The 25,959-nt window shown below is 35.9% G+C and overlaps 1 protein-coding gene across 4 annotated transcripts in view; it reads left to right on the top strand.

Moving 5' to 3' along the window:
* ARHGEF38 (Rho guanine nucleotide exchange factor 38) overlaps positions 1-25,959 on the top strand; it is a 152,140-nt gene that overhangs the window by 61,627 nt on the left and 64,554 nt on the right. For 3 of the 4 annotated variants that reach the window (XM_074228765.1, XM_074228764.1, XM_074228762.1), the window contains exon 5: positions 13,383-13,400. The exons of the other annotated variant lie outside the window; for it this stretch is intronic. In XM_074228765.1, coding sequence (XP_074084866.1) covers positions 13,383-13,400 — 18 coding nt within the window. The remainder of the gene's footprint in view (positions 1-13,382; positions 13,401-25,959) is intronic. 4 annotated transcript variants of the gene reach the window in all.

Raw genomic sequence — 25,959 nt, 5'->3', positions numbered from 1 at the left:
CTTGGAGAAACCAAACACAACCTGGTGGAAATTTTAATAACACTGACTAAGGAAGCATATATTATGTTTTGTTGCTCAGTTTTTTCCCATTATGTCTGACTCTTAGTGACCCTGTTTGTGTTGTTGTTGTTGTTGTTGTTGTTCTAGCAAAGGTACTGGAATGGTTTGCCATTTCTGATACATCCCTTTAACTATGAAGTAAACTCATAAGATAGCTCTTTTTCAATCTTTTGGATTGAACTTTGGAAGACTTTCTATTTTTTTAAAGAATAATAACATTTATGGGATTTATTGGAGTGAGAGGAGGTGAAGTTGAATCCCTCTGTTGGTGTAACTGTAGGCAAATCATTCCCAAGGGCTGCAGTTTTCTCATCTATAAAATGATAGGGTTGGACTCAATGACCCCTAAGGACCCATGCCACTTCTTTTTTATTTTATTTATTTTTTTATTAAAGATATTATTTGAGTTTTACAATTTTCCCCCCAATCTTACTTCCCCCCCCCCATGGAAAGCAATCTGTCAGTCTTTACTTTGTTTCCATGTTGTACATTGATCCAAATTGAGTGTGATGAGAGAGAAATCATATCCTTAAGGAAGAGACAAGAAGTCTAAGAAGTAAGAAGATCAGACAATAAGATATCTAGTCTTTTTCTAAATTAAAGGGAATAGTCCTTGAACTTTGTTCAAACTCCATGGCTGCTCCTTATGTGGATACAGATGGCACTCTCCTTTGCAGACAGACCAAAATTGTTGATTGTTGCACTGATGGAATGAGCGAGTCCTTCAAGTTTGAACATCACCCCCATGTTGCTGTTAGGGTGTACAGTGTTTTTCTGGTTCTGCTCATCTCACTCAGCATCAGTTCATGCAAATCCCTCCAGGCTTCCCTGAATTCCCATCCCTCCTGGTTTCTAATAGAACAATAGTGTTCCATGACATACATTTACAACAGTTTGCTAAGCCATTCCCCAACTGAAGGACATTTATTTGATTTCCAATTCTTTGCCACCACAAAGAGGGCTGCTATAAATATTTTTGTACAAGTGATGTTTTTACCAGGTCCCAGTAGTGGTACTGGTGAGTCAAAGGGTATGCTCATTTTTGTTGCCATTTGGGAGTAGTTCCAAATTTCTCTCCAGAAAGGTTGGATGAGTTCACAGCTCCACCAACAGTGTAATAGTGTCCCAGATTTCCCACAACCCTTCCAACAATGATCATTATCTTTTCTGGTCATATTGGCCAATCTGAGATGTGTGAGGTGGTAACTCAGAGAAGCTTTAATTTGCATTTCTCTAATAATTAATGATTTAGAGCAATTTTTCATATGGCTATGGATTGCTTTGATCTCCTCATCTGTAAATTGCCTTTGCATATCCTTTGACATTTTTGTCAATTGGGGAATAGCTTTTTGTTTTAAAAATATGACTCAATTCTCTGTATATTTTAGAAATGAGTCCTTTGTCAGAATCATTAGTTGTAAAGAATGTTTCCCAATTTACTACATTTCTTTTGATCTTGGTTGCAGTGGTTTTATCTGTGCAAAAGCTTTTTAATTTAATGTAATTTAAATCATCTAGTTGGTTTTTGGTGATGTTCTCCAACTCTTCCTTAGTCATAAACTGCTCTCCTTTCCATAGATCTGACAGGTAAACTAGTCCTTGATTTTCTAATTTGCTTATAGTATTGTTTTTTATGTCTAAGTCCTGTAACCATTTGGATCTTATCTTGGTAAAGGGTGTTAGGTGTTGCTCTAATCTAAGTTTCTTCCATACTAACTTCCAATTTTCCCAGTAGTTTTTATCAAAGAGGGAGTTTTTATTCCAATAGCTGCACTCTTTGGGTTTATCAAATAGCAGATTACTATAATTGTCTCCTGCTTTTGCACCTAGTTTATTCCACTGGTCCACCACTCTATTTCTTAGCCAATACCAAAAAGTTCTGATGACTGATGCTTTAGAATATAATTTTAGATCAGGTAGGGCTAAGCCACCTTATTTTGCACTTTTTTCATTGAATTCCTGGAAATTCTTGACTTTTTATTTCTCCATATAAATTTACTTACAATTTTTTCTAACTCATTAAAGTAATTTTTTTTTTGCAATTTTGATTGGTAGGGCACAAAACAGGTAGTTTAGTTTTGGCAGAATTGTTATTTTTATTATATTAGCTCTACCTATCTATGAGCAGTTGATATTTGCCCAATTATTTAAATCCGATTTAATTTGTGTGAGAAGTGTTTTATAATTATTTTCAAAAAGTTTCTGAGTCTGTCTGGGCAAATAGACTCCCAGGTATTTTATATTGTCTGAGGTTGCTTTGAATGGGATTTCTCTTTCTAGCTCTTCCTGCTATACATTGCTAGACATATATAGAAAACTTGAGGATTTATGAGGGTTTATTTTATAACCTGCAACTTTGCTAATATTTCTAATTGTTTCCAGTAGTTTTTTGGATGATTTCTTGGGATTCTCTAGGTAGACCTTCATGTCATCTGCAAAGAGTGAGAGTTATGTCTTTTCCTTCCCAATTCTAATTCCTTCAATTTCTTTTTCTTCTCTATTTGCTGAAGCTAACATTTCTAATATTATATTGAATAGTATTGGTGATAATGGGCACCCTTGTTTCACCCCTGATCTTATTGGGAATGCCTCTAGCCTCTCCCCATTGAATATAATACTTGTTGATGGTTTCAGATAGATACTGCTAATTATTCTAAGGAACAGTCCATTTATTCCTACACTCTCTAGTGTAGGAATGGGTGCTGTATTTTGTCAAAAGCTTTTTCAGCATCTATTGATATGATCATATGATTTCTGATAGGTTTGTTGTTGATATAATTGAGTATACTAACAGTTTTCCTAATATTGAACCAACCCTGAATTCCTGGGATAAATTCTACTTGATCATAATGTATTATCCTAATGATAACTTGTTGTAATCATTTTGCTAAGATTTTATTTAAGATTTTTGTATCTATATTCATCAGGGAGGTAGGTCTATAATTTTCTTTCTCTGTTTTAACTCTTCCTAGTTTAGGTAACAGAACCATATTGGTTTCATATGTTAGGCAGAGTTCCATCTTTCCCTATTTTTCCAAAGAATTTATATAGATCTGGAACCAATTGTTCCTTAAATTTTTGGTAGAATTCACTTGTGAATCCATCAGGCCCAGGAGATTTTTTCTTTGGGAGTTCAATGATGGCTTGTTGAATTTCTTTTTCTGAGATAGGGTTGTTTAGGTATTTAATGTCCTCCTCTTCATTTAACCTGGGCAATTTATATTTTTTGTAAATATTCATCCATTTCACTTAGATTATCAAATTTATTGGCATAGAGTTGGGCAAAATAATTTTGAATTATTACTTTACTTTCCTCCTTATTGGTGGTGAGTTCACCTTTTTCATTTATGATACTAACAATTTGATTTTCTTCTTTCTTTTTTAAATCAAATTGACCAGAGGTTTATAGATTTTATTGGTATTTTCATAATACCAACTTTTGGTTTTATTTATTAATTCAATAGTTTTTTTGCTTTTGATATTATTAATTTCTCCTTTAATTTTTAGAATTTCTAATTTGGTATTTAATTGGGGATTTTTAATTTGTTCTTTCTCTAATTTTTTTAGTTGTATGTTTAGTTCATTATTTTCCTCTTTCTCCAATTTATTCATGTAAGCATTTAAAGCTATAATATGTCCCCTGAGAGCCACTTTGAGTGAATCCCATAGGTTTTGGTATGTTGTTTCATTATTATCATTATCTTGGATAAAAAGCTTAATTCTTTCTATAAGTTGTTTTTTGGTCCACTCATTCTTTAAAATGAGGTTATTCAGTTTCCAGTTGGTTCTGGGTCTATATCTCCTTGGCCCAATATTGCATATGACTTTTATTGCATTGTGATCTGAGAAAGATGTATTCACTATTTCTGCCTTTCTGCAGTTGATCATTAGGTTATGTCCTAGTACATGGTCAATTTTTGTATAAGTTCCATGTACTGAAGAGGAAAAGGTATATTCCTTTCTATTCCCATTCAGTTTCCTCCATAAGTCTAGCATATGTCATTTTCCTGACAATCTATTTACCTGCTTAACTTCTTTCTTGTTTATTTTATGATTTGATTTATCTAGATCTGAGAGTGGGAGGTTGTCTATGTCTTCCTGCAGTTCTTTTCAGCTTCTCCTCTAAGAATTTGGATGCTGTCCCATTGGGTGCATATATATTCAGTATTGAAATAACTTTATCGTCTATGGTACCTTTTAGGAAGAGTTTCCTTCCTTATCTCTTTTAATGCTATCTATATTTTGCTGCTGCTTTGTCTGAGATAGGGATTACTACCCGTGCTTTTTTCAACTTCAGCTGAAGCAAAATATATTTTGCTCCAACCTTTTACCTTTACCTTATATATATCTCTCTGCTTCATATGAGTTTCTTGTAAGCAGCATATTGTAGGATTCTGATTTTAAATCCACTCTGCTATTCCCTTAACTTTTAAGGGAGAGTTCATCCCATTCACATTCAAAGTTATGGTTACTAATTCTTTATTGCCTTCCATGCTATCTTCCCTCTGTTTGTATTTTCCCCCTTTCCCTCCCTTTATCCATATTCCCCAGTATTTTGTTTCTGAATACCACTCCTTTCAGTGTGTTTGCCCTCCTATATCACCCCTCCCCTTTCCCCTTTTCCCTTCCCTTCCTTTTGTTAGTTCCCTTTTTTCCCCACTCCCCCTCTCTTTATCTGTTCACCCCTCCCCTTTTCCCCTTTTAATACTTGAAAGGTTAGATTTTTTTTAAGCTAACAAGTAAATTGACTTTAAGTCAAGTCTGATGAGAAGAAGATTCAGGTGTTTCTCACTGCCTCCCTTCTTTCCCTCTATTACCATAGTTATTTTGTACCTCTTAGTGTAATGAGATTTACCCCATTCAATCCCCTCCCTCCTCCCTTGTCTCCTTCCTGTCCTTCCTTTTAAAGGAGGTAGTATTTTTTAGATCATTCTATCTGAGTCATAGAAAATTCTGAGTATCTGCCACTTCTAGCTAAGTACATTCTATTTAATTGAGTTAAAATTCTTGAGTTATTAGAGTCTTTCTCCCAAGTAGGGTTAAAGCCAGTTACATCTCATTGGATAGCAGTCTCATGGATAGGTCATGAATGTCCATCACTTCTGGATTAGGTATATTTTGTCTGTTAGAGTTACAATTCTCAAGATTTATGAGAATCTTTTTCCCCATGCTGGAATATAGCCAGTTTCAACTTATTGGATAGCAGGTTTTTTTCCTTTACTGCCCCTCCCTTTTTTTTTTTTTGCCTTTTCATGAGTCTCTTGAACTTCCTGCTTGATGTCCAAATTTTCTATTTAGCTCTGGTCTTTTCATCAGGAATTTTTGGAATTCTTCCATTTTATTAAATGTCAGTCTTTTTCCCTGGAAGAGAATGCTCAACTTTGAGGGACAGAGAATTCTTGGCTGCATTCCAAACTCCCTTGCTCTTCAGAATATCTCCTTCCAGGTCCTTCAATCCCTTAATGTTGATGCAGCCAGGTCCTGTGTAATCCTTACTGTGGCTCCTTGATATTTAAATTGTTTCTTTCTGCTTGCTTGCAGGATTTCCTCTTTTATCTGATAGTTCTGGAATTTGGCCATAACATTCTTTGGTGTTTTCATTTTAGGATCTTTTTCTGGAGAGGATTGATGTATTCTTTCAATAACTACTTTGTCCTCTGGTTCCATGATATCAGGGCAGTTTTCCATCACTAGATCCTGTAATATTAAGTCCAGACATTTTTTTCCTCTTCCATGTTTTCAGGAAGTCCAATAATTTTCAGGTTGCCCTTCCTCAACCTATTCTCGAGGTCAGTGGTTTTGCTGATGAGGTATTTTACATTTTCTTCTATTTTTTCTATTTTTTGGTTTTGTTTAACTGACTCTTGCTGTCTCATGGAGTCATTAGTTTCTGCAGACTACATTCTTTTAGAGAGGAGTTTTCTTCATTAACCTTTTGCAACTCCTTTTCCAATTGGTCAATTTACTTTTGAAAGAGCTTTCCATTTGACCAGTTGAGGTTTTGAGGGAATTATTTTCTTTTTGTATTTGTCCAATTGATGATTTGAGAGATTTATTCTCATTTTGTATTTGTCCATTTGTGTTTTTTAAGGATTTGTTTTCTTGTTGCAATGTATTATTTGTCTCTCCCAAATTTTCCAGTTGATTTTTAAACTCCTTCCTTATTTCTTCAAGAAAGTCTTTCTGTGCTGAAGACCAGATCGTATTCTCCTCAGAGGTTCTAGGTCTTTCTGAGTTAGGATCTTTCCCTTCCAAGAATTTTTCTATGAATCCACCTTTCCACTGACCTTTCTTCATTTTGCTAAGACCTTGAGTTGGGGAGGGGCTGGTTCACAGGGGCTTGGGATCACTAGAGACTTTACTCACTCCAGTAGGAGGGGCCGGTTGCTTTCTCTGGAGTGTCCGTGACCTTGATTGAGGCCTTCTCCCTTAGCTTGAAGGGAGGGGTTAGAGTTATTGAATCCTTTTGCCTTCAATCAAAGGTGGGCTTTACCCTGGGGTGAGGTCATTCCTCTCCCTATTGTCAGCTGGGCTGGTTCTTCTGCTCACACATCTATGCCTGAGGCAAAAGTAGTCTGCTATTATTTGTTCTGGGAAGAGGCCTCAGCTGCAATGGAGGCGAGGACTCAGAGCTCCTCAGACCAGAGGAGCCCAGGGATGGTGTCCACAGCTCTCCTGCACTGGAACTCTCCCTCCAGCCCTGTAGGCAAGCTCCAGAGGGTCAGCGTGCCTCTGCTCCCTAGTTGACTCAAGCCCCTGCTGTCCAGCCCCACCACTGATCCAGCAGGTCCAGCTCTTGAGCCCCCAGACTCCCCAGCTCCAATTCAGCAGCCAATCTAGCTGATCCTGGGATGATCCGCCCTCCGTACCCAGACCCACCAGCCCAAATTCATCCAATGCTGCTGAGGGAGACAAATCCTGAGGTAGATGTTCTTTCTCCTGGCTTTTCTTTCTGGATTTTGTGGGTCAGATTTCTGTTAAGAGGTTTGTTTCATATTATAGATGGGGAAAGATCAGGAGGCTTTAGAACTGTGCCTGTCTTCTCTCCGCCATCTTGGCCGGAAGTCTCCCCATGCAATTTTTATGAACCTTTAATCATACCTTAAAATGTAGATAGCTGGAACTTTTTGTGCTTGGTCTTTTCCTCTTTTTCTTGGTGATTTCTTATCTCATCATCATCTGCATTGTATAAGTGGGTAGGAAGGGAATGTGCTTTTTTTTAGGGTTTTTGTTTTGCAAGGCAAATAGGTTTAAGTGGCTTGCCCAAAGCCGCACAGCTAGGTAATTATTAAACGGCTGAGGCTGGATTTGAATTCAGGTACTCCTGATTCCAGAGCCAGTGCTCTATCTACTGGGTCACCTAGCTGCCCCTGGTAATATGCTTTCTTAAGAGTCACTATGAACTTACATGGTTGCTTGTTCCTTGAATTCTTGTTTATTAGAGGCTGGTGGATAACTTCTGTTTGGGAGTTCTGACCTTAAGAAGGACTAAAAACAATCAAGTATCTACTTTATGTGGATAACTAGGAGCACCTAGGGGTACCTAGGGGCAACCAGGTATCATTGTGGTAGAGCCCTAGACCTTGAGTCAAGAAGACCTGAGTTCAAATCTAGCCTCAGACAGTTATTAGCTTTGTGCCACTGGGCAGTTCCCTTAGACTCGATTTGTCTCAGTTTTCTTATCTGCAAAATAGAGATAATAATCCCACATACTTTCCAGGGTTGTTTGTAAGGATCAAATGATATAAAATTTGTAAAATGCATAGCCAAGTAACTATTATATGGTAAATACTACATAAATGTTAGTTTTTATTAGTTATTATTAAGTCTGGTACCAATATGCAGAGTCCAGGGGAACTGAGGACCACTGGGTTGCATAAGAAGGGATGAATTGAACAGTCAGTTAAAGCTCCATACTGGTTAACTTTATGATGAAATTGTGAGTGACCACTGAACTTAAAGCCCAGGTAGGATAGGAGACCCATTCTTAAAACATAAAATATAACGTCACCATGTCCATCTCCTTCTTTCAGTAGAGTAGGTGTGGTATTATAAAGAGAACATTGAATTTGGAATCGGTAAGAACTGAGTTTGAATCCTCCCTCAAATACTTGCGTGTGACCCTGGGCAAGTCATTTGATTTTCCTAGGCCAGTTTCATCATTTATAAAATGAGGGAGGTTCGATTTGACCTAAAAGGTCCCTTACAGCTTTAAATATATATAAAACCTAGACAGATAAGCACAATCTGGGGGAGAACATAATAAGTGACCACCCCCTTCAGAGAAACTTAGAAGCTTTTCTATTTTTATGATGGAAGGTGAAGGTTAAGAACAATGACCACATTAAACTACACCAACATACAAAGGCATGCATAGTCCATAATCTATGCATACATATATATCCATCTCCAAATCCATGCTCCTATAAAAATGATTTTAAAGTACCCTTAAACTTTAGGGACACAAGTTTGATGTTCTCACTAGTTCCATTTCCAGAATATTTAAGTCCCAGGACTGAGCAAAATCAATTCCTTTCACAAATTTATGTTTCTCAAGTTGCCCCCTTTTAAGACTTGGGAAGAGGAAGAGATCCTCAAGAAAACAGCCCCAGAGTCATTATATTAAATTCAGCTAAAAGGAAGGGTAAGGGAACAAGCATTTTTTTTAAGCATGGGTGAGGTACTCTGGTAAGGTCCTTACAAATATTTTCTCCTTTTATCCTCATAGCAACTCTGGGTTTTGTCTAATCATTTTTCAGTCCATCTGACTCTTCATGATCTCATTTTTGGCAGGGGGAGGTTTCTTGGCAAAAATACTGGAGAGCTGTCATTTTCTTCTGCAGCTCAGTGTGCAGATGAGGAAACTCAGGCAGATAGAGGTTAAGTAACATCTCCAGGATAACATTGCTATTAAGTGTCTGATGCCAGATCTGAACTAATTAGAAACTTCATCTAATTCAACAAAACTTATTTAAAGAATATCTCTATAGAACACTGCATTTCACAGAAATTACTTTACCTGCCGATGATCAAGTTAGTCAGCTTTTTAAGGGTTAATTGTCTATGTGGTTCTGGTCTCTATGGACAAAATAGAAAGGGCATAGGAAATTAAATTACTATTAGAGTCTCTATAAGCTATCTCCTTTTATTTCATTCAAGCTTTCTTCTTATCATACAAAACTTCATATACTGTGGTGGAATTTCTAAGTTCTCTAGCTTCCTAACCATGCAAATAAAATTAGAATTTGGTATCTGACACTCTTAGAACTAGAAGAGGGCTGTATTTGCTTAATCATTTACAAGCACAATGGCTCACATGGCTCAAAACATGAACATGTTTACTTAGAGGTTACAGGAAAGAAAGGAATAATATTAGAAATGCAGTAAAATAGCAGTACTTACCAATACACATACATGCCTTTTTGCACTCAGTTCTTAATTTACAGCATTACTTTGAACAGGATTCTATTAAGTGAAACATGGATGTTGCCTCTCTTCATCAGTGTTCAATATGGGCTATTTTTCTGCAATGCTGAGCTAAATTTGTTTCTAGCAAAGGTGCCCATATCAAATCTTTTTTGCCATCTTACAATGCTTCTCATGCTACTGGAAGCTTTTCTGAGTTCCAACCAGATGGTAAATAGTCTATGTCAGTCTCACTTATTCCTTTCCATTGTCCTCTGCTTCTGATACATGAACCCATAGTGTCTATGATCTTTTTTAGCTTCCACAAACTAGCCATCATTACCCAAGAACCAGTTCTTTTCCATTATCTTCACCAGCCTCTGTTATCTCTCAAAACTCAGCTCTATTTTTTTGTCTTTTCTTTCACCGTGATTTCCTTAGTCCCTATTCTGAAACAAATATGGTTTTTCAGTTTATAAGGAGTAAGGGCATAGAAAATTAAATTATGATCAGAGTCTACCAGATATATTCTTTTTATTCAAGCTCTCTCTTGTCACTTAAGAATACTATGGGGAATTTCTTGACTTAAGAATACTATGGAGAATTTCTCTGGAGAGGAGATTCTTAAAATCCTTTTATGTCATGGATCCCTTTTGTAATTTGAGGAAGTCTTTGGATCCCTTTGCAAAATATTTTACTTAAGTACATAAAATAGATAGCATAGACTTAGAAAGGAAACCAATTATATTGCAATATACATATACATACATATATATATATATATATATATGTTAAAGTCCTGTATGCTAAACTAAGAAGTCATGTAAGAAACCTGAGCATATAAAGGCAAATAATCTCTTTGTTTTTCAGTGAAATATCAGGCAAAGTTCTCAGTTGAGAGAGGAGAGAGAGAGAGAGAGAGAGAGAGAGAGAGAGAGAGAGAGAGAGAAAGGAGAAAATGGGAGGTTTGAGGAATGAAAGAATAGAAAAGTTATTGAGGTTAGTGGGATAAGGAATTAATTTACTATTGGTTTTGTTGCTGCTGTTCAATGGTATCAGTTGTGTCTCACTCTTTATGACCCCATTTGGGGTTTTCTTGGCAAAGAGACTGGAGTGGCTTGCCATTTCCTTCTCCAGATCATTTTACAGATGAAGAAACTGAAACAAACAGGATTAAGTGACTTGCCCAGGGTATACTAAATGTCTGAGGTCAGATTTGAAGGAAATTGATTATGGAAATCTAAAAGATTTAAATTTCAACAGTGAGAGCCCAGTTGAGAGTATTAAGTATAAATTTGTTCTGGGTCCAGACAGTATAATTTCAGGATTTTATCCAGTTTCATTTATTAACATTTGAGTAGTAGTAGTAGTGAAGACAGCAGAATGTGTGATAATCCAAGGTTGAAGTCTAACAGGGCAAAATTTGGGGAGAATGGGGGGGGAAGGGACTACAATTATAGGAGGAAAGAAGGGGTGGGTAGAGTTTGATGGAATAGATATCAATGCTTATTACATAGAATTGTGAATTGTTCTTTTATTTTTTAAATCATCCAAGCTACTTGTGCATTCAAGAAGCTTCTTAAAAATTAAAGGTTCATTTATAAATAGAGGGGGTAGATTCCCTCTATGCCCATACATTATCTTTTTTTAAATTTTTTTTTAGATTTTTTTTCAAGGCAATGGGGTTAAGTGGCTTGCCCAAGGCCACACGGCTAGGTAATTAAGTGGCTTGCCCAAGGCCACATGGCTAGGTAATTAAGTGTCTGAGGTCGGATTTGAACCCAGGTACTCCTGACTCCAAGGCCGGTGCTCTATTCACTGTGCCACCTAAATGCCCCCATACATTATCTTTTAATAGCTCTTCTGAAGAAATGCTTTTTCTGTCTTTATGTTCCAGGTACTTTTGCTATAGTCACACTATCTTTTCCTTCACAAAATAAAAGTGGTTTATAATAAGGAGCATTAACTAAGGACATTTTGCTGTGCCTCTCCCATATTGTACTCATTGATGCAGCTGACAATCTAGAGATATTTTACTATACCAACTGATATTTAAAGTCCTTGTTCAGCATTATTTTCATTTTCCTTTCCATATTCTCAAATGTGAGCAAAGAATTATCCTCAAGAAGGAATGTCTCAGAAAACAATGGTCAGCCATGAGACAAGTTAATGAAATGTCCATAAAGATAAAAGTTTTATTTAATTACTTTAATGCAAAAAAATGGTTAGAATGACTTTGTCCAAATCCAATTCTCCATTTCCCTCCAAGATTTTCCTCTGGCTCTGGCTATGGAACAAGTTTTAGTTCTAATTGTAACTTTTTTTCTAAAACATAAGATTAGAAGAAAAGAAAATATTACTATGCCAATGCTACTTTTTCATTAATTGTGACCTCTGCTTCAGACAAATCTTTTGTTCTCTGTAAGAATTTTTACATGATAATAAAGTTTCATTTTTTTTTATATCATTACCTGTCTGAAATGCCTGAAGAACAAGTAGGGAGATGTTTTTATTTCTTGTTGGAACATCAAAGAAATCACTTTTTCATTCTTGCTCTGAAATGAGTTTAGTCCTTTATTTTTAGAAGAATATTCCATTCATTCTCTTGTTTCATATACAACAACATATTTACCTTCAAAATAAATCAGCTGATACATAATCCCTGAAGAATCTTTAGCAAATGGAAAGAAAAGTAGGAAAATGGGGCAAGAGGAAGGGACTAGCACAACTAACAAGGAAATTCTTATACCTATAGGAAAGGAAGGAAGGAAGGAAGGAAGGAAGGAAGGAAGGAAGGAAGGAAGGAAGGAAGGAAGGAAGGAAGGAAGGGAGAAAGGGAGAAAGGGAGAAAGGGAGGGAGGTGATCAAAAGAAAAAAGGAAGGACTGAAAAGAGAGGAAAGAAGGGAAGGGAAGAGAAAGAAGGAGAGAAGAAAGGGAAAGGAGGGAAAGAGGGAAAGAAGGAAGAAGAAAAAGAAAAGAAAGAAACAAGGAAAAAGCAAACTGAAACATAAACAGAATCAAAACAATTGGCTGTTACTGTTTCTTTCCTTTCATGAAAAATGTATCATCTTAACAGAATCGGTCAACTAACAGAATGTGTTGTAACCAGGTATCATGAGTCTACAGACTGGACTTGATCTATCACGTGACTGAAAACTAGATTGTTTCATCATGATTATTGATAAAATTATAAGGGAGTTGTTCTTTGAAGTTTAGATGGATCTCTGGACATAGCCTAAACTAGCTCCTTTGAGGCATTCCACCTAGCTCCATTCTCTACTCTTGTGAGATGCTATTAAAGACTTTGAACATAAAGGAAAGAAGAACCTCATCAATGGGGTCAAATTGTAGATCTGTTGGTTTAATTAGTGAAATGTCTAAGATAACAGAGTTTTTAAAAGAATGCTGTTTTATTCATTATAGGTTAAAAAAAATCATATTAATCTAAGTATTACCAAACAAATGGTTTGGAGAAACTATCCTAATGAATTTAAAACATTGATTTAAAAAGTATATGTTATTTGAATTTAAATACAAAGTTACTAGAGTATTTAATGTTTCAACACTGCAGAAAGTTAAATATTATCTTTGCAATTCTTATGTCCTATTTTTTGGTTTGCTTTTTTTCCTTAGAAATCCCCTGTGTTCATAACACTCAAAGCAACCTATATATAATTTATTTTTTAAAATTTAATTTATTGAAGTCTGATTCAATGTTTCAATTTATATTTATTTCAAATATGAAATATTAAGACACAATAACATTATCCAGTAAATAGGCTTATTAATTATCTTGTTTTGTTTTATAAATCATTATAATATATACCTTTTAAAATGAATATTATCAGAAATATGTATGTGACTTCCCTTTCCTTCATTTCATGTAAACTAATTTTTCTTTTTCTTTATTTTATAGGAAAATATACCTGGAAGAGTAAGTACTTTTAATTTTTAAAAATTATACAAATGATCTATTCTTACAAGAAAAGATATTGATGCATTTTACCAAGTTATCATTTTCATTTTCTGATTTTCCATGTATTAGAAGCCATAACATTTTTTCATAAATAAATGTAGATTCTCATTTTCCTGGATATTATTGTGTATTTGAGCTTCAGTGTCATTTAGTTTCTAATTTTGCCTCAAATGATCTTGTTTGACATTAAAATGGTTACTTATTTAAAAATTTATATCTATATTATTATATTTATATAAATAATAATTATATTTTTAATAATTAGAATGTAAATTTATACCACTTTTTTATAAATATAATGAAGGTAGTTATTAATATAAGAGAACCAGGAAAATATGGGTTTAAATCTTGCCTCAGTCACTTACTATCTTAAGGCCTTGGGCTCACTTAACCTCTCCAGTTTCCATTTCTTCATTTGTAAAATGGGGATAATAATAGCATTTATGTTTCAGGGTTATTATGAAGTTCAAATGAGAAAGTGCTTAAAGGATTATATGATTTTTTAAAAATTGATATTATTTTATTTGATTTTTCTTTCTTTTTTTATTTTTCTTTATAAATTTTTCCAACTACATGTAAAGGTAGCTTTTAACACATTTTTTGTAAGATTTTGAGTTCCACATTTTTCTACCTCCCTCCTTTCCTATCTCCTTCCCTCCCTATGACAATGAGGAATGTAATATAGGCTGTACATGTACAACTTTATTAAACATATTTCCATATTAGTCATGTTGTAAAAGAAGAATCAGAACAAGGGAGGAACCATGGGGAGGGAATAAAACATAAAGCATAGTTAAAAATTGAAAATAGTATACTCTGGTCTACATTCAGACTCTGTAGTTCCTTCTCTGAATGTGGATTGAATTTTCTATCACAAGTCCTTTAGAATTGTCTTTGATCACTGTACTGCTGAGAAGAACCAAGTCTATCATCAACCAAGTCTATCATCACCCAGTATTACTGCTAATGTGTACAATATTCTCCTGGACTGTTACTTCTCTCAGCATCAATTATTGGAAGTCTTTCCTAGTTTTTCTAAAATTTGCTTGCTCATGATTTCTCACAGAACAATAGTATTCCATCACATTCAAATCTATTTAGCCAACCACCAATTGATGGGCATACTTTCAATTTCTAATTCTTTTATACTACAATAAGAGCAGCTGTAAATATTTTTGCATATGTGGGTCTTTTCACCTTTTTATGATCTTTGGATTATAAACCTAGGAGTGGAATTGCTGGATTAAAGAGTAAGCACAGTTTTATTGCCCTTGGGCATTGGCCCAAATTGCTTTCCACGTTGGTTAGATCAGTTCATAACTCTAATAATAGTGCAATAGTGCGCCAATTTTCCCATATGTCCTCCAAAATTGATCATTTTCCTTTTTTTTAATTTTAGCTAGTCTGATAGTTGTGAGGTAGTACCTCAGAGTTGTTTTAATTTGCATTCCTGTAATCAATGATTTAGAAAATTTTTTTTCCATATGACTATGGAGAACTTTAATTTCTTCATCTAAAACTGTTTGTTCATGTGCTTTGATCATTTATCAACTGGGGAATGGCTTTCATTCTTATAAATTTGACTCAATTCTCTATATATGTTACAAATGACTCCTTTATCAGAAATACCAGCTGTACATTATTTCCCATCTTTCTGCATTCTTTCTAATTCATCTATTGTCTTTAAAATATCTTATTCTATGAAGAACTTTCAATTTAAAAAACATACCTTTCTCCTTTTTTTGCTTTTTTATTGTTTTTTTGAATTTTACAATTTTCCCCCAATCTCACTCCCTATCTGCCGCCCCCCTCCCCACAGAAGGCAGTCTGATAGTCTTTACATTGTTTCCATGCTATGAATTAATCAAAATTGAATGTGTTGAGAGAGAAATCATATCCTTAAGGAAAAAATAAAATATAAGAGATAGCAAAATTACATAAGATTTTTTAAAATTAAAGGTATTTGGTCTTTGATCTTTGTTTAAACTTCACAATTCTTTCCTTGGATGCAGATAATATTCTCCATGGCAGATACCCTAAAAATTTTCCTGATTGCTGCACTGATGAAATGAGCAAGTCTATTAAGGTTGATTATCACCCCCATGTTGCTGTTAGGGTGTACAATATTCTTCTGGTTCTGCTTATCTTGCTCAGCATCAGTTCATGCAAATCTTTTCAGGCTTCTCTGAATTCCCATCCCTCCTGGTTTCTAATAGAACAATAGTGTTCCATAACATGCATATAGCACAATTTGTTCAGCCATTCCCCAGTTGATGGACATTCACTCAATTTCCAATTTGTTACCACAAACAGGGTTGCTATGAATATTTTGTACAAGTGATGTTTTTACCCTTTTCATGATCTCTTCAGAGTATAGACTCAGTAGTGGTTTTGCTAGATCAAAGATTATGCACATTTTTATTGTGCTCTGGCTGTAATTCAAACTGCTCTCCAGAAAGATTGGATGAGTTCACAGTTCCACCAACAGTATATTAGTGTCCCAGATTTCCCACATCGCTTCTAACATTGATCATTATCCTTTCTGATTATTGGCCACTCTAAGAGGTGTGAGATGGTACCTCAGAGATACTTTAATTTGCATTTCTCTAATAAGTGTTGATTTAGAACAATTTTCATATGACTATGGATCGCTTTGATTTCCTCATCTGTAAATTGCCTCCGCACATCCTTTGACCATTTCTCAATTGGGAATGGCTTTTTTAAAATAAATTTGACTCAGTTCTTTATATATTTTAGAAATGAGTCCTTTGTCAGAAATACTGGTTGTAAAAATTATTTCCCAATTTACTACATTTCTTTCAATCTTGGTTATAGTGGTCTTATCTGTGCAAAAGCTTTTTAATTTAAGATACTCAAAATTGTCTAGTTTGTTTTTAACAATGTTCTTCATCTGTTCTTTGGTCATAAACTGCTTCTCTTTCCACTGATCTGAAAGGTAAACTATTCCTTGATCTTCTAGTTTGCTTATAATATTGTCGTTTATGTCTAAATACTGTATCCATTTTGATCTTATCTTGGTATAGGGTGTGAGATATTGATCAAATCCAAGTTTCTGCCATACTAACTTCCAATTTTCCCATCAGTTCTTATCAAAGAGACAGTTTTTATCCCCAAAGCTGGACTCTGGGTTTATCAAACAGCAGACTACTATAATAATTTCCTACTATTGCATCTAGTCTGTTCCAATGATCCACCACTCTATTTCTTAGCTAATACCAGACAGTTTTGTTGACTAATGCTTTATAATATAATTTTAGATCTAGTAATGCCAAGTTACCTTCTTTTGCACTTTTTTTCATTAAACCCCTGGAAATTCTTGTCTTTTTATTTCTCCATATGAATTTACTTACAATTTTTTCCAACTCATTAATTTTTTTGGAATTATTGGTAGAGCACTAAATAAGTAATTTAATTTAGATAGAATTGTCATTTTTATGATATTAGCTTGGCCTATCCATGAGCAGTTGATGTTTGCCCAGTTTTTAAAATCTGATTTTATTTGTGAGAGAAGTGTTTTCTAGTTGTTTTCATAAAGTATCTGAGTCTGCCTTGGCAGGTAGACTTCCAAGTAACTTACATTGTCTGAAGTTATGTTAAATAGGATTTCACTTTCTAGTTCTTGGTGTTGTACCTTGCTAGTAATATATAGAAATGCTGGGGATTTATGAGGGTTTATTTTATGTCTTGCAATTTTAATAAAGTTGCTAATTGTTTCTAGTAGTTTTTTGGATCATTTTTTAGTATTCACTAGGAATATCATCATGTCATCTGCAAAGAGTGGGAGTTTTGTCTCTTCCTTCCCAATTGTAATTCCATCAATTTCTTTTTCTTCTCTTATTGCTGAAGCTAGCATTTCTAACACAACATTGAATAGCAGTGGTGATAATGGACATCCTTGTTTCATCCCTGATCTTATTGGGAACCGCCTTAGCTTATCCCCATTGCATATAATGCTTGTTGATGTTTCAGATAGATACTGCTGATCATTCTAAGGAACAATCCATTTATTCCTATGCTCATTAGTGTTTTTAGTGGGAATGGGTGTTATATTTTGTCAAAGGCTTTTTCAGTATCTATTGATGTGATTTCTGATATGCTTGTTATTGATATAGTTAATTAAACCAACATTTTTCCCAATATTGAACCAACCTTGCATTCCTGTGATAAATCCTGCTTGGTCATACTGTATTATCATAGAGATAACTTGCTGTAATCACTTTGCTAATATTTTATTTAAGACTTTTGAATCTATATTCATTAGGGAGATAGATCTATAATTTTCTTTCTCTGTTTTGACTCTTCCTGGTTTAGGCATCAGCACTGTATTGGTGTCATAGAAAGTTAGGCAGAATTCCATCCTCACCCATTTTGCCAAAGAATTTATATAGATTTGGAACCAATTGGTCCTTAAATGTTTGATAAAATTCAATTGTGAATCCATCTGGCCCTGAAGATTTTTTCTTAGAAAGTTCAAAGTGATTGCTTGTTGAATTTCTTTTTCTGAGATAGGGTTATTTAAATATTTGATTTCTTCTTCATTTAACCTAAGCAACTTATATTTTTGTAAATATTCATCCATTTCATTGAGATTATAAAGTTTATTAGCATACAGTTGGGCAAAATAATTCTGCATTGTTACTTTAATTTCCTCCTCATTGGTGGTGAGTTCACCTTTTTCAATTATGATACTAGTAATTTGCTTTTCTACTTTCTTTTTTATTTAAATCAAATTAAACAGGGGGTTTTCAATTTTATTGATTTTTTTCACATTTTCTTCAATTCTTGGTTTTATTTATTAATTCAATAGTTTTCTTGCTTTTATTTTTTTAATTTTTAGAATTTCTTAAGTGGTATTTAATTGGGAGGTTTTAATTTGTTCTTTCTCTAATTTTTTTAGTTGCATTTTATTTCATTGACTTCATCTTTCTCCAATGTGTTCATGTAAGCATTTAAAGATATAATATAACCCCTGACAACTGCCTTGGCTGTATTCCATAAGGTTTGGTATGTTGTCCCATTATTGTTATTATCTAGGATGAAATCATTAATTTTTTCTATAATCTGTTGTTTGATCCACTCATTCTTTAAAATGAAGTTATTTAATTTCCAATTAGTTTTAGGTCTATCTCTCCCTGGCTCATTATTTTTTTTAAGTTTTTTTTTGCAAGGCAAATGGGGTTCAGTAGCTTGCCCAAGGCCACACAGGTCAGATTTGAACTCAGATTTGAACTCCTGACTCCAGGGCCAGTGCTCTATCCTCTGCACCAACTAGCCGCCCCTTCCCTGGCTCATTATTGCATGTGATTTTTATTGCATTATGATCTGAGAAGGATGTATTCACTATTTCTGCCTTTCTGTATTTGATTATTAGGCTTTTATGCTCTAGTATATGGTCAATTTTTGTGTAAGTGTCATGTACTATAGAAAGAAAGTATATTCCTTTGTATCCCCATTCAACTTTCTCCAAAGGTCTATCAAGTCTAGGTTTTCTAACAATCTATTTACCTCCTTAAACTTCCTTCTTGCTTATTTTATGGTTAGATTTATCTAAATTTGAGACTGAGAAGTTGAGGTCTCTCACTAGTAGAGTTTTGCTGTTTATGTCTTCCTGTAACTCTTTCAACTTCTCTAAGAATTTGGATGCTATAGCACTTGGTGCATACATATGTAATATTGAAATTGCTTCAATGTTTATGGTACCTTTTAGGAGGATATAGTTTCCTTCCTGATCTCTTTTTTTTATGAGATCTTTTTTTGCATCTGCTTTGTCTGAGATAAGGATTGCTACTCCTGCTTTTTTCACTTCAATTGAAGCAAAATATATTTTGTTTTAACCTTTTGCCTTTATTCTATTGTATCTCTCTGCTTCAGATAAGTTTCTTGTAAGCAGTATATTGTAGGGTTTGGGTTTTTAATCCAGTCTGGTATTTATTTACATTTTAAGAGAGAATTCATCCCATTCACATTCAGTTTTAATTATTAACTCTTTATTGCCCTCCATTGCTATCTTCCCTCTGTTTATATTTCCCCCCTTTTTTGCTTTATCCATATTCTCCAGTATTTTGTTTCTGAATATCACTATCTTCAGTGTGTTTACCCTCTTGTATCCAAACCCCCTCCCCTTTCCTTCCCCTTCCCCTTTGCCCTCTTTTCCTTCTCTTAGTTCCTCTTTTCCTCCTGCCTCTTCTTTTCCCCTTTTAATACTTGAGAGGTAAGATAAGTTTCTCAATTTAACTGAGTGTGTGTATGTTAACTTTAGGCCTAATCTGATGAGAGTAAGATTCAGACAATTCTCACATTTTCTCTTTTTCCCCTCTATTGCAATAAGTCCTTTGTACCTCTTTATGTAATGTGATTTACCCCATTCAATCCTCTCTATCCTCCCAGCTATTTACTGTCCCCCCCTTTTAAGGAAATATAGTTTTTGAACCATTCTATCAGAGTCATGGATAAGTCATGTGTGTCCATTACTTCTGGCTAAGTATATTCTCTCTCATAGAGTTACAATCTTGAGAATTATGAGAATCTTCCAGGTGTGGATATAGCCAGTTTCATCTTATTGGATAGTGGTTTCTTTATCCTTTTTTTTTTTTTTACCTGAAAAGACATATGAAAATGTGTCTCTTAAGTTTCCTGTTTCATGTCCATATTTTCTATTTACCTCTGTTCTTTTCATAAGGAAGAGTTGGAAGTCTTCTATTTCATTAAATGTGGAAATGAAGGCTCAGTTTTGCCAGATGGTGGATTCTTAGTTGCATTCCAACCTCCCTTGATCTTCACAATATCTCATTCCAGGCCCTTTGATCCCTTAATGTTGATACAGACAGGTCTTTTGTAATCCTTACTGTGGCTCCTTCGTCTTTAAATTGTTTCTTTATGGCTGCATGCAGGATTTTCTCTTTATCTGATAGTTCTGGAATTTGGTCGCAACATTCTTTGTTGTTTAAGAACCCTTTCAGGAGGGAGTGATGTATTCTATCAATAACTCTTTGCCCTCTGGTTCCATAATATCAGGGCAGTTTTCCATCACTAAATCCTGTAATATTGAGTCCAGGTTTTTTTCCTCTTCAGTGTTTTCAGGAAGTCCAATGATTCTTAAATTGTCTCTCCTGGTTCTATTCTTGTGGTCAGTTGTTTTATCAATGAATTATTTTACATTTTCTTCCATTTTTTGATTTTTTTGGTTTTGTTTAACAGATTCTTGTTGTCTCATGAAGTAAGTTTCCACAGGCTCCATTCTTTTTTATTAGAAAATAATTTTCTTCATTTACCTTTTGCAACTCCTTTTCCAATTGGTCAGTTCTATTTTTGAAGAAGTTTTCCATTTGCCCAAGTGTAGTTTTGAGACAATTATTTTCTTTTTCTTGCTCAATTGAGGTTTTGAGAGAATTATTTTCTTTTTGTATTTGTCCAGTTGTATTTTCCAAGGATTTGTTTTCTTGCTGTGAGATATTAAATTTCTCTTGTAAGGAGTTAATTTTCTTTTGAGTTTCTTTTCCCATTTTTTCCAATTGATTTTTAAACCCCTTCCTGATTTCTCCTAGGAAGACTTTCTTGGCTGGAAATCAATTCATATTATCCTCAGAAGTTATGGATCTCTTTGGGCTTGTATCTGTGCATTCAAAGTAGTTTTCAATGTACCCCCCCAATACACACACATTTTTGCCTGGTCTTTCTTCATTTTCCTAAAAATCTTGTGTTAGGGGAGGGGCTGGCTCACAGACATTTGGTGTTGAGATCCCTAGAAGCTTTGCTCACTGGTTTTAGTAACTTCTTGTGGGCCAGCCACTTGATTTGAGGCCCTCTCCCTATTCCTGGAGGGTGTTGAGGGCACAGATGGATAATTTTATCCTTGAACAATGTGAGTTGGGCTTTGCAGGGATAATGTTAATCAGCTCTGCTACCTGAGCCTGGGGGGGTGTGGGGTGGGAGGGCTGTTACTGTGCTTGTTCTGGAAGAAGGACCAATGCCCAGCTGCACTCTGCAACTCTCTGTGCTGGAATTCATCCTCCAACCCTGCTGGGGCTCCCCAGACCACTGCTTCCACAGTCAAAGCCTCTGCAGATTAAGTTGGTCCTTGGACCACCGCCCCTGAGCCTGCTCTCTGCTCTCTGATCCCAGTTCACCCATGGTCCCCTGAGACAGAATTTGTTGGGAGATGTTCTCCTCCCAACTTGTTTTTCTGAGTTTTGTTGATTGAATTTCTGGTGAGGTTTCTTTCATATTATTTCTGAGGGAAAACCAGGATACCTTAGGCCATTGCCTGGCTTCTCTCCACCATCTTGGCCACAAGTCAAAACATACCTTTCAAAAATAATATTGGTCTTAGAAATCTCTAGGCAGTGGAGTGCAGTGATCTAGAGGATTCTAAAATTCCAGGGATGGGAGAAACAGTTCCTTTGGGTTACCCTAAACATTTGCTTTTCTATGTCTTTAGTTGGTTATGTCTCCTAGTAATGATAAAAATTAAGACTAAAAGTGGAGCAGAATGTCTGCATGAAAAAGGCAACCCTTGTACCTGAGAAATTTACTCTTATACAAAAAGACATAATTAGCTTTCTCTTGACAGAAAAAGATGTAATAAAATTTGTCCTAAACATTGACTCAGATAATTTTCAGGCTTTAGATGAATAGGATTAACAGAATCATCCCATTTAAAGTGGGAATTCTAAGTCCTAGGTCAAGTATTTGTCATTAGTATGATTTTTGAACAACTGAGGTTTTTATTCATTTCCTTCTGGGTGCACAATAAGTGGCTGGGTTAGGGTCAAGCTGAGCTCAAGTTTTGCCTTAGATACTTTTCTAGATGTATGATTGTGGGCAGGGGTGTAGGGTGCATTCAAGGAAGACTAGTATCTTTGGTGTGAGGACTGTTGAGTCCTTTTCAGTTCTGTTTTCCACTTTTGATGCCCATCTGACCCACCTAACTCCTACCTGTGGCTCCAAGAAGCTGTACCATGCACAGTTGCCACACCTGGTAAACCATTTTTGCAGGTGGGCTAGCTAAACTAGTTTGAGGATAATGAAGGGAGTCTCAAACTCACCAGTAAGTTGGGAGGGGTGTCTTCTCCAAGCATGTAAAGTCTTCTACTGGTGGAATGGGCAGATTAGAACATTTTGTTACAACAACCATGAATCCCTCTGAAGCAGGTGCTGTGGAGCACTTAGAGCTTTATTAGACATCAAAGATGCCAAGGTCATTCACTGCATGCCATCACCAGTTGTCTTGACTCTGTTTTGCCTCATTGGATCATGATAACATTGGAAAAGAGAGTAAGGCAGATGACATCATGAAGTTCTACCTCACTTAAATACAATTTACACATGCATCAAAATACATTACCCACATTTTACCATTCCTCCAAGTCCAGTGGTGACAGGCAAGTGATGAAGGAGCAGGTGCAGATACATTGGGAGCTGAGGTTATAACCCTGCCACAGCCAGGCCATAGGGTTATTTCTTCCCTGAAAGCAGCAGTGAGAATCAGAGCCTCCTGGGTGATTGAGAAGCCCTTTTAAATTCACTTCCTGATGTGAGGAAGGGGCTAGAAAAGGTGTCCTAAAATTGTGTACTTACTGAACTCTGGCCTGATACCTGCAGCAGACGGGAAATCACACAGTGCGGTCAAGACATAAAAAACCCTACAAAATCTTCTTCAAAGAAGATTCCACTCAACATCAGTATGTGGAACATGAGCACATTCATAGACAACACAAGATACAATAGAACTAAAAGGCAAAGAACTCTTGTTTCGAGAGAACTCAGCACTAATATCCAAATAGCAGACCTAAGTGAAACAAAGCTGGCAAATGAAGGCCAGCTGACTGAAATCAGAACTGGATACACGATTTTCTGGAGTGGTCGCAATGAAAGGGAATGGTGTGAAGCTGGGGTCGGCTTTGCCACCAAACCTAATCCGGTGAACATTCTTGAATGACTACCAAAAGGAGTGAATGACAGTCCCATGACAATGAGATTGCCACTTCCAGGAAAATGTCATGCCAATCATCAGTGCTTATGATCTCACCATGAATGCTGATGAAGTTAAAGAAAAATTTTATAAAGTCTGGAGACCCTTATCATCAATGTACAAAAAGAGTTTTGTGTGACTTTAATACTAGAGTAGGCTCAGATTACCAGACATGGCAGGGAGTTCCTGGGAAGAATGGGGTAGAAACAGCAACAGCAATGATCACCTACTACTGAAGACTTGTGCATCTCATGACCTTCTCATCTATTTACCTAAATGCAATAAAACTTCCTGTAGCACCCCTGTAGCAAACATTGGCATCTATTAGACTGCATGATCTTAAGGAGAAGAGACAGACAGGATGTGAGTGACAAAGGCAATGTGTGGTGCAGACTCATCCTCTCTAAGCTAAATATTCATATTCAAACAAAGCAGTGACCCCAAGGCAACTACTTTGGAACAGTTTGTTGCTAACTTGGAGGCAAAACTAAGTCAAAACAGGGCTGGCAGTGGTAGAGTAGGAAAAGAGTGGGGAGCTTTCAGTGATCTGGTGTACAACACTGCATTTGCTGATCTGGTTCAGAATACTCACAAAAATCAAGACTTCTTTGATGAAAATGAGAACTTCACAGGGTTTACCAGCAGGATAGTTTGTCCATTTCTAAGAAGGCAACATTTAATTCCATCAAAAGTAAAGTACAAGTAAAGCTTAGAGAGATTCAATTTTATGCAGACTGTAACAAACCAAAATGCTTTTATAATGCTCTGATGGCTATTAATGGACATCTCAACTACTCAGTGTTGATGGAGCCACATTGATTACTGGTAGGAACAAGATCCTAGAGAGATGGGCTGAACACTTCCATGGTGTTCTTAACAGACCATCATCAATCAATGCAGAAGTCATTTACTATTCAAGAAGAGGGTTTTGTTAGACTCATTTCAAGGGGCAAATCACCTGGTGCTGATTCTATTTCAGCTGAGATCTACAAGTTGGGGGTGGGGTGTCCATTGCTCATCCAAAAACTGACTGAAATTTTCCAGCTTATATGGCATGAAGAGGTTATACCCCAATAATTCAATGACACATCAATCATATATCTATAAAGGTAAAGGGAACATGGGGATATTTCTCTTTTAATCATTGCTGGTAAAATTTTTGGCAGAGTTCTTCTCAATAGGTTGATCCTTCACCTAGAAGATGGTCACCTCCCTGAGATCTCAGAAAAGGTCAAGAAATAATGAATATGCTGCTTGCTGCCTGACACTTCCAGGAAGAATACCAGGAACAGAACAGAGTTCTGTATACAACATGATACCTGTCATTCATGAGAGTTTATGGAAAATTATGTCAAAATTTTGTTGCCTAGAGAAGTTTATTAGTATTATATGTCTATTTTATGACAGCATGCTTGCCCAGGCACTAGATAATGGATGCTCTCATGATTTTCTTGGCACAAATGGAGTGAAACAGGGGTGTGTCCTTGTTTTTATGCTTTTTAGCATGATGTTTTCAGCCATGTTATCAAATGCCTTCACTGAGGATGAACAGCTACCATAGTGAAGGCAGATTCTTCAACTTGAAAAAGCTACAAGCCAGGAACAAAGCAGAGGGAGTGTTGGCGTATGATCTTCTGTGTACAGATAATTGTGTACTTAATGCAGCCTCTGATTCTGAGATTCAGTAAAGTATGGATTGGCTCTCTGCTGCTTGTGCTAATTTTGGTCTAACAACCAAGAAAACACAGGTGCTCCATCAGCCAGCACCATACTATCCATATGTGGAAACACCAGTTACAGCAAATGGAGAAGTTTTGAGTACTGTGGATAAGTTCACTTAACTTGGCAGTGTTCTTTCCAGGGAGGTACACATTGATATTGGAGTTGATACACTCATTGCCAGAGCTAGCTCAGTATTTGGGAGGCTCTGAAAGAAAGTGTGGCAGAGAAAAGGTATTAGGACTAATTACCAAATTGAAGGTCTACAGAGCTATTATTCTGAAGTCATTACTATATGCCTGTGAAACCTGGACAATCTACCAGTACCATGTCAGGAAACTGAATCCCTTCCATTTAAATTGTCTTAGGAAGATAATGAAGATCACCTGGCTGGAGAAGATACCAGACGCTGAGGTCCTTTCTTGAGCTAAACCACAGAGAGTGCAACTATGATGGGATAAGTCATGTTGTTAGAATGTCAAAATTATGCTTGACAAAAAACACTAATTTGGGCAAGCATCCACAAGGGGTTAAGAAGTGATACCTAGACACCCTGAAGTTCTCTCTTAAGAACTATAGAATTGATTTTATAGCATGGGAGACACTAGCACAGGACCATCCAGCATGGCATGCCCTCACTAGAAAGAGTGTTGTGCTCTATGAGAAGGGCAGAATTGAAGTAACTCAAAGGAAACATGACATATGTAAATTTACAGTACCCAACCCAGGACTATTTGTGCTGACCTGTGGTAGAGCATTCTGAATTCATATTGAGCCAGTCAGTCACAGTTGGACACACTGTAATTT

The sequence above is a fragment of the Macrotis lagotis genome, chromosome 3 (genome assembly GCF_037893015.1).
Source record: "Macrotis lagotis isolate mMagLag1 chromosome 3, bilby.v1.9.chrom.fasta, whole genome shotgun sequence".
NCBI classification, from domain to species: Eukaryota; Metazoa; Chordata; class Mammalia; order Peramelemorphia; family Peramelidae; genus Macrotis; species Macrotis lagotis.
The sequence above is the reverse complement of the archived record's forward strand: the minus strand, read 5'-3'. Positions and strand labels throughout refer to the sequence as shown.